This window comes from Podarcis pityusensis (genome assembly GCF_964106645.2).
Source record: "Podarcis pityusensis genome assembly, chromosome: 7".
In the NCBI taxonomy this organism is placed as follows: Eukaryota; Metazoa; Chordata; class Lepidosauria; order Squamata; family Lacertidae; genus Podarcis; species Podarcis pityusensis.
In genome coordinates, this window is record NC_138031.1 from 90,726,388 (window position 1) to 90,734,482 (window position 8,095).

The 8,095-nt window shown below is 53.4% G+C and overlaps 1 protein-coding gene across 1 annotated transcript; it reads right to left on the minus strand.

Annotated features, from left to right (window-relative positions):
- Positions 1–917: 917 nt before the first annotated feature.
- PCDH8 (protocadherin 8) lies at positions 918–7,483 on the minus strand. Its single transcript, XM_081012945.1, has 3 exons — positions 4,040–7,483; positions 3,009–3,216; positions 918–2,284 (listed from the first exon to the last, which is right to left on the minus strand). The coding sequence occupies exons 1-3, from the start codon at positions 6,656–6,658 to the stop codon at positions 1,911–1,913; spliced, it is 3,201 nt and encodes a 1,066-aa protein (XP_080869071.1). The 5' UTR covers positions 6,659–7,483; the 3' UTR covers positions 918–1,910.
- Between the last annotated feature and the right edge of the window lie 612 nt (positions 7,484–8,095).

Sequence of the window (8,095 nt, forward strand, 5' to 3'; positions counted from 1 at the left end):
ATACATGTTGGGGCAAAAAAATTATCCATTTCACATATATGCTCAAATTTCATGCTAGGGATCAATAGGAAAAAAAGTGAAAATAAACGACATTATCATAATGTCATTACAGTATATAAATCTATAGTGTGACTGCACCTCACCGTGTTCTGGTCACATTGAAGAGTTGGAAAAGGTTCAGAAAAGGGCAACCAAAACAATTGTGGGGATGGAGTGACTCCCCTGTGAAGAAAGGTTTCAGTGTTTGGGGCTTTTCAGTTTAGAGAAAAGGGGAGTAAGAGGAGACGTGATAGAAGTGTAAAAAATCATGTATGGGATGAAGAAACTGGAGAGAGAAGTTTTTCTTTGTCTCACATAACACTGGAAGTTGCAGGCATCTGATGATGCCAGTGTTGGACCATTCAGGAGAGATGAAAGAAAGAACTTCTTTATGCAGCACATAGTTAAACTGTGGAACTCCCTTCCACGGGAGGCAGCAAAGGCCACCAAGCTAGATGGCTTTCAAAGAGAATTAGAGACATTAATGAAGGCAAGGACTCTCATGGGCTGCTGGTCACGATGCCTTTGCTCTGCCTCCACAGCTGGAGGCAGCAAACGTTTCTGAATATCAGTTGCTGGAAAACACAGGAGGGAAAAGGGCTCTGGCCTGGGTTTCCCACAGGCATTTGGCTGGCCACTGTGAGAACAGAAGGTGGCCCAGATACACCAGGGGCCGGATCCACGAGCTCCTCTAAGGTTCTTAGATGAAACAGCCCTCAGAAAAATCTGAAATTAGGTGGTATGGGAGTAAATTTGGATGCTAGCTATTTTAAGATAGTTCTATGACTCCCTGTTCTTATGCAAAAATTGTCTATTACCTGACTTGGAAAGGCCTGTAAATTTGTAACTGTGATAATCAAATGCAGCATCTGAGCCCCTGAAACTCATAACAAGTCTTTATTAGTGTTTATATAAGTGACACAGAATAATTAAACCACATTTAGTTTGAAACTGACCATGGACTCCAGAAACACAATTCATACTTTGCAAGGCAGTCTTTCCAATACAAGTAGTTGCTTAACTAACTTAGCATTAAACTGTGACAGTTCCTTTATGTGACTCCTAAATAATTCAGGTTTTTTTTTCTTCTGCACATGTCTTTCAGACAGTTCCTTTGGCAAGAAATTCAGATTCTCCTTCCCCAAGGTTTTATTATATAAAAATAGAGTGAAATTTCCTTATGTACAAACATTACATTACATCATATACAGGTTTTTAAAAAACCACTATGAAAAGGCAGGCCATGGGTGAAACAAAAGGTCAATATAGGACAAAAAAAAATAAATACTGCACATTTCATAAAAATTACATTAACCACAAAGAGTTTTTTGTTTGCAAATATCAAACAGTACCAATGTAATTGGAAATCTTTCCCAACAACTTCATTTATAACATATATCTTAGTGTTTAAGGCACATTTTGCTTATTCCTACATACTTCACTGAACTGAGTCAATAGTTTAAGAACTCTTGGGGGAAATCAAACAGTGTGCATTTATGTAGGTACATGCTTTGGGGATAAGATGCAAGGGAGGGCACAGGTAGAGGGGTGTGGTTTTGTGTGTGTGTGTGTGTGTGTGTGTGTGTGTGTGTGTGTGTGTTTAAAGAGGTGCTAAAATACAAAGACTTCTTGTAAAAACTTGGAAGCTTGTCGGGGCTGGCTGTGATCACAAAGCAGTGAGAAAGAGACTTTGCACATGCTCAGAGTCATTGTCCTCTTCAGCCAGCCTGCAGATAACACTGAGAGATAAACATCTCCAGCAAATGCGTGGTTCTGGAAATTCAAGTTCTGTGGCCTGACACCAGCTTCTTACATGGCTCCTGTGGCCTGACACTCATGAACCTCAGCTCAAGTTAAGTACTTATTAGTAGTTAAACCTTCTGACTGGTCTCAGGTGGAGGGCCTAAATATCGAGTGGAGGGTGCTTGGTATAAGGGTACTGAGATCTCTTGGAGGTCTGGCAGCCTCCCCTGATGAGGAGGCGACAGCAATGTAATAGCTCTGTCATAATCCCTATGCAAGACTTTCTCATAGACACTCTGCAGCCCCACTGTCTTGGGCAGTTGTGCCTGATAATAGTTATCTCGGCGAAGGGAATCCCTGGGCAGTGAGGTGCTTTTGCAGAAGGTGGACAGCTGGGTCTTTGGGTGGGGGGATGAGTGAGGATTGGCTTGGCCACAGGAAGGGCTCCAACATCGATCTGAGTGGCCCAGGATCTTGCATTCAGCAGTACAAGCCCACAACCCTAGAAATGCAAGGGGAAAAACAAACTTGAGAACATGGACACGTAGCAAGCAGAGCACTGTTAGGGCAGCACCTAGGAGACTATTGTATCAGTGCCATTCTCAGTGAGAGGAAAGATGGAAAGGGGAAGAATCATTTCATGAAACTAACATGAAGGACAAAAAGATCCTCCTACAGCTACCATCAAAATTGTATCATAGCAAGCTTCCATACACCAAGTCAGATCTTTGTTTCACCTAGCTAAGCAGCCTGTGGAAGTTTCAAACAGGGCTCCTTCCCAGCCCTAGCTGGAGATGCTGGGGGGTGGGACCTGCATGCACCCTCCCCTTAAAATGACAAGCCACAATACAAGCCAGCACAACTCAGAACGTTGTGCCAAGAAGGATCCAAAGGATAAGCATTCTGAGCTGCTTGGAGAAATGGCAGGATAAGAAATAGCCAGACAGAACCTGGTCCTTTGGCTTCGGGTGATGTGGATGCGCCCCAAACTGTCAGCCACCCTGGCTGCTATATTTTCCCTAGTTGTGAGATTGATTGAAATCTATAGCTCTTGCTGTAATTAACAGCCTATTCCCAGACTCATTAAAATTGAGGAGGGTTTCCAAAAACAGTAGAATGGTTACCAGGTCTTTTGGTGCTGGGTTTCTTTCAATGTTTCTGAGACAACAGTTTCCAAGTTCTGTGGCATTCTGAGGGGAAAGTGCCAAAGTTTAAGGCATCCTTACCATTCTGCATGTGAGTGATGAGATCCTTTTTAAGAGCGTCCCCACTGATGTCAGAATCACTGTCGTTGAAATCACTATCGCCTTTACCACTGTCTTTGCCGCTGAACTTCTCTGCTTCTCTGCCTGATATGGTGTTGAAAGAATGACCCTTCCAGATGGCCACAGGTGGGACTGACTCTTTGCTGTAACTAGGGGTAGAGGCATAAGACTGGAAGAAGGTGGAAGGGCACATGTGAAGGATTTGGGGGGGGGCGAGGGGTAGAAAAGGAGAAAAATGTTATAAGGAACAGCAGTGTTAATAAAAGCAGTCTAACTAGCAGCTTGGACCACATCCCTGTGAATTGGAATCATCTAGACTCAAGCTAGGCTACAAATCAAGAACTTTTGTTTAACTCAGGCATCCCCAACCTGCGGCCCTCCAGATGTTTTGGCCCACAACTCCCATGATCCCTCACTAACAGGACCAGTGGTCAGGAATGATGGGAATTATAGTCCAAAACATCTGGAGGGCCGAAGGTTGGGGATGCCTGGTTTAACTGATGTGTAGACTGGCTGTAAATAACTTTAAATGCAAACATCCCTGCTTAATTACTTTAACAATGTGAGACACTACATAACTTTTACATAATGTGGTCCTCCTTTATTACATATGCATCAAAGAAAGAACATGCATTTAAACCACCTAAGACACATGGGAGCATGTGGAATGATATTTTTTAAACCAGGAACTGTAGAAATAATTTTTTATTTGACTATATTACTAATGTAATTATCTGGACGTAGTTGGGGCTGTTTTTTTGGGGGGGGGTTAGGGGAAAACTGTATTTGATTGCTTGTATCTGATTATATGTTGTTCTTATATTCAACTAATAAAATATTTTTTAAAAAAATTACTTTGGGAACTGGATGTAAAAATCCCAAAACATTCAAGAATAAGCTAAAGGGGGGGGGGGGGAATAATAAGCTAAGGTGCAAGAAGCAAGGCGCCTCTCCCAGGGGGGAAAGGGAATCAAGACCATGGGAAATGCTACCTCTGCATTCGTCCCCCGGAGTCTGCTCTGGCTGTCATAGAGACTGGCGGTCTCTCTGATGTTTTCTAAAGGCGCGATGTCTTCGCTGGCTGGGGAGGGCTCCGGGCTAGCAAAGGAAGATTTGCTGGGGAAGGAATGAACTTCGAAGCCATTGCCTCGGGTGCCAGGGCTGGAGGAGATCAGGCCACTGCCCTTGCCTTCCTGCTGCCCCTTCTCCAGGTGAGAGCTGTCCAGCGGCTCCTCCAGGACTCCCTTCTTCTCCCTCTTGCGCCTGTTGCAAGTGGTGGCGATAGTGATGATGGCCACCAGCAGCAAAGTGCAGCTCCCAGCAAGGACGATGATGACAATCAAGGGGATGTCCCACTGCACAGCTTTCCCTTCCCCAGTGTTGGGCTTGGCCTTGGAATCCTGGCTGCTTGCGGGAAGCAACGCAGCAGTCACCTGGAAACTGATAGGGACGGTAGTGGAGAGGGGAGGCCGTCCATTGTCGGCCACGGTGAGGAGCAGCTGGTAGACTTGGCCCAGCTGTTCTTCTGAGAAGCTCCCGGTGAGCACAACTTCTCCTGTTTTCTTGTTGATGGCAAAGAGGTCCAGGGCTGGTGGCTGCTGTTGCTGCGGATCTTCTAGGAAGGAAAAGCTCAGCTCAGCGTTGACTCCCTCATCAGCATCTCTGGCTTTGATGTGTGCCACCACCGAGTCGTGGGCAGCTTTTCTGGACACCCCGATCTCAAGGGAGCCGTTGATGAGTGCTGGGAGAGTAATGACAGGCGCATTGTCGTTCTGGTCTACTACCCGCACCTTCACCAAGGCTGCGCTGGAGAGCTGAGGGGAGCCGCCATCCGTGGCTTGGACGGTCAGCTCCAGCTGCTTGAGGATTTCGTAGTTGAAAGTGCGCAATGCGTAGATGGCCCCCGTCGCCGGATCCACCGAAACATAGGTGGAAATGGAGGCGCCCATTACTTGGCTGTCCATCAGGCGATAGGTGACCTTGCCGTTGGCTCCTTGGTCCGGGTCGGCGGCGAGGACAGCAGCGAGGTAGGCGCCAGGCGGGTTGTTCTCCAGCACCGCCACCTCGTAGCGCGCCTTGGCGAAGCGAGGCGCGTTGTCGTTCTCGTCGGCCAAGCGCACGGTGAGACGGTGCACGGTCTTGGCCGGCGGCGAGCCCAGGTCCTCGGCCACAACCGTGAGGTTGTACTCGGGCACGCGCTCACGGTCCAGGGCGCCCGTGGTGAGCACCACGTAGCTGGCGTCGTAGGCGCGCTGCAGGGCGAAGGGCTCGTGCGGCGCGGCCAGCAGGGCGCAGCGCACCTGACCATTGGCTCCCGCGTCGCTGTCCGAGGTGCTGACCAGCGCCACCAGGCTCTCGGCCGGCGCCGCCTCGCTCACGTAGGCCACCGTCCAGGCGGCAGCGGCGCCCTCGGGGGACGCGCCCCCCTCGACGAGCGGTCCCGGCTCGGACCCCGCGCCCGTCCCGCCACTGCCGGCGCTGAGGGCACTGATGGCCACGGCGGGCGCGTTGTCGTTGACGTCAAGGAGGCGCACCACCACCTTGCAGCTGGCCGCCAGCGGGCTGGCGCCGCGGTCGCTGGCCTGCACGTCCAGCTCGTAGGCGCGCTGGACCTCATAGTCGACGGCAGCGCGAAGGCTGAGGCGCCCCGAGAGCGGGTCGAGAGCAAAGAGGTTCCGCGCCTCGGCGGGCACCTGGCTGCCCCAAGCGTAGAGCAGCTGCCCGTTGGCGCCCTCGTCCGGGTCCGAGGCATCCAGGTCGAGGAGCAGCGCTCCGGATGGCGCGTCCTCCGGCAGCTCGACGGTCAGCAGGGCGCCATGTGGGAAGGCGGGCGCGTTGTCATTGGCGTCCAGCACCCGCACGCTGACCGTGGCCGTGCCCGAGCGCGCCGGGCTGCCGCCGTCCTTGGCCACTAGCTCCAGGCGGTAGGCGGCCTGCGCCTCGCGGTCCAGCTCGGTCAGCAGCACCAGCTCGGCGCACTTGAGCCCATCTGCGCGGCTCTGTGCCTCCAGGCCAAAGTGGCTGTTGGGCGAGACGGCGAAGCTCTGGATGCCGTTGGAGCCCACATCCAAGTCGTGCGCCAGGTCAAGCGGCAGGCGGGTGCCCGGCGCGGCGCTCTCCGACACCTCCAGGGCGATGAGCGGCTGCGGGAAGCGGGGCGCGTGGTCGTTGATGTCCCGCACCTCCAGCTCCACGTGCACCAGGCGGTAAGGCGAAGGAGGCGAGCCCCCGCCGCTGCCGCTGCGCGGCCAGCCCAGACTCACCACGTCGAAGGCCAGCACGCACGGCTCCTCCGACTGCCCGCACAGCGCCTCGCGGTCCAGCCGCTCTGTGCCCAGGCTCAGCTGCCCGTCCCGCTCGCGAACCTGCACCAGCGAGCTGTTGCCCGGCGCCTTCACCAGGCGGAAACTGCGCTCTCCGCCGCCTCCTCCCGGGCCCTTCAGGGGCAGCTCGTCGGCCAAAGTGCCGATCACTGTGCCGGGAGGGTCTTCCTCATAGGTGTGGTATCGGATCGTCTTGCCGAGGGCAGAGGAGAGCAGCCAGCCTAGGCAAAGCAGACCCCCAGGGTGGCAAAGGTTGCCGGGGCAGCGCCCGTTCTTGCGCACATTCATGGCTCTGGCACTGCCTTGCGCGCCGATCAGAGAGAAGGAAGGGGCCACTGGATGCGAGGGGGCGAGAACGAGGGGCCAACAGGCCAGCGGCTACTCGCGAGTTCTTCCCTAGCTCGGCGTGGGTGCTCTCTAGACTGGCTCCATGCGCCGCCGCTGCTCGGCTACCTGCTCGCTGGGCTCCGCGCTGCAGCTGCCTCGCTCTATCCCGCTTCTAAGCCGGCGCGGCCCCTCCGAAGGGTCTTTAATAGACGCGGGTATGCAAATTTGCGTAGCGGATCAGCCAATGGTGGGCTCCCTTACCTCCCCAGACGCTTCCCCGACCATCTCACATCGCAACATGCACATATATTATATGTGCCGGGACTGGGGAGACGCAGGAGAAAAAAGGCTCTGGAGGGAGCCTTGACCTTGTGTCCTTCGGCTCTAGGGCGTATTTTTCTTCCCTGGGGGGCAGTGAGCGGGATCATGGCTTTGGGCTAGAGCCGAACTGAAGGGCTCCCAGCGTCTCCTCCTAAGGCGGGGCAGAAACTGGTGTCTTAAGACAAGTCCGATCCAGTCCATTCCAAATGCGCATCCCTTCGGCCGCCGCGCACAGGCGAAGAAGTCTCGCCCCCGTTTGAAGCCCGGCAGGGCTGGGCTTTCAGCCCAGGATGATCTTTGGGGGGACAGGACTGCCTCTATGGCCAAGGAGCTCCCCTTTGCGCCCCATTCTCCTTCCCACGCAGAAACCCCCAGAACAAAACAGGAGAAATAAGCCTCTTGTAAGAGAGAAACCTGCGTTGCCCTTCCCACGAGCTCGCCCTAGGATGGCGTTTTTGTGCAGTAAGCAGACGGCGGGGTGGGGGGGGTGGGGCGCGGGGAGGGCAGAGAGAGTGATCCAGATCTTAAGCTTTTGGCCAGTAGGGCTGCGAAACTAGGGGCAGGGGAACTGGGGCTGAGCTCCAAATCGGATTTCGACTAAACAGGGGGAGCTTTCGAAAGGTTTCCAAGATGACACTGTATAAATGGCTCGTGAAGCCCTCGTTAGCGGTTCGCCAGAGAATAGCTTGGCGGTCCTGCGCGTCGGAGCCACCAATGTCTGTATTACTTCCCGATGACAAGCGAAAAGGGCAAAAGAAGAGAGGGCGGGAGAGGGAGATTGAACCCCCCCCCCAGCCCCGCCTGGAGTGTCGGCTAAATTGAATATAATGAGCGGGGCGCCACATGGAGCCGTTCTTGTCCGGCTCCATTCATCGCCCATCACTGCCATAGCTCTTTGACCGGGGCGAGGGTGGGCGCTGAAGGCAACACAATGGCCGGCTCGAATCGGGGGGGTATACTTTTGACCCCCCCCCGTCCCTCCCTTCCTCTCTCCCTCTGCAATCGGCCCCCCTGGTGCTCTGCTTTGCCTGTTGAAGGGATTTGCTTTTTGTCCTCTCTCTGGGAAGCCAAACTAGT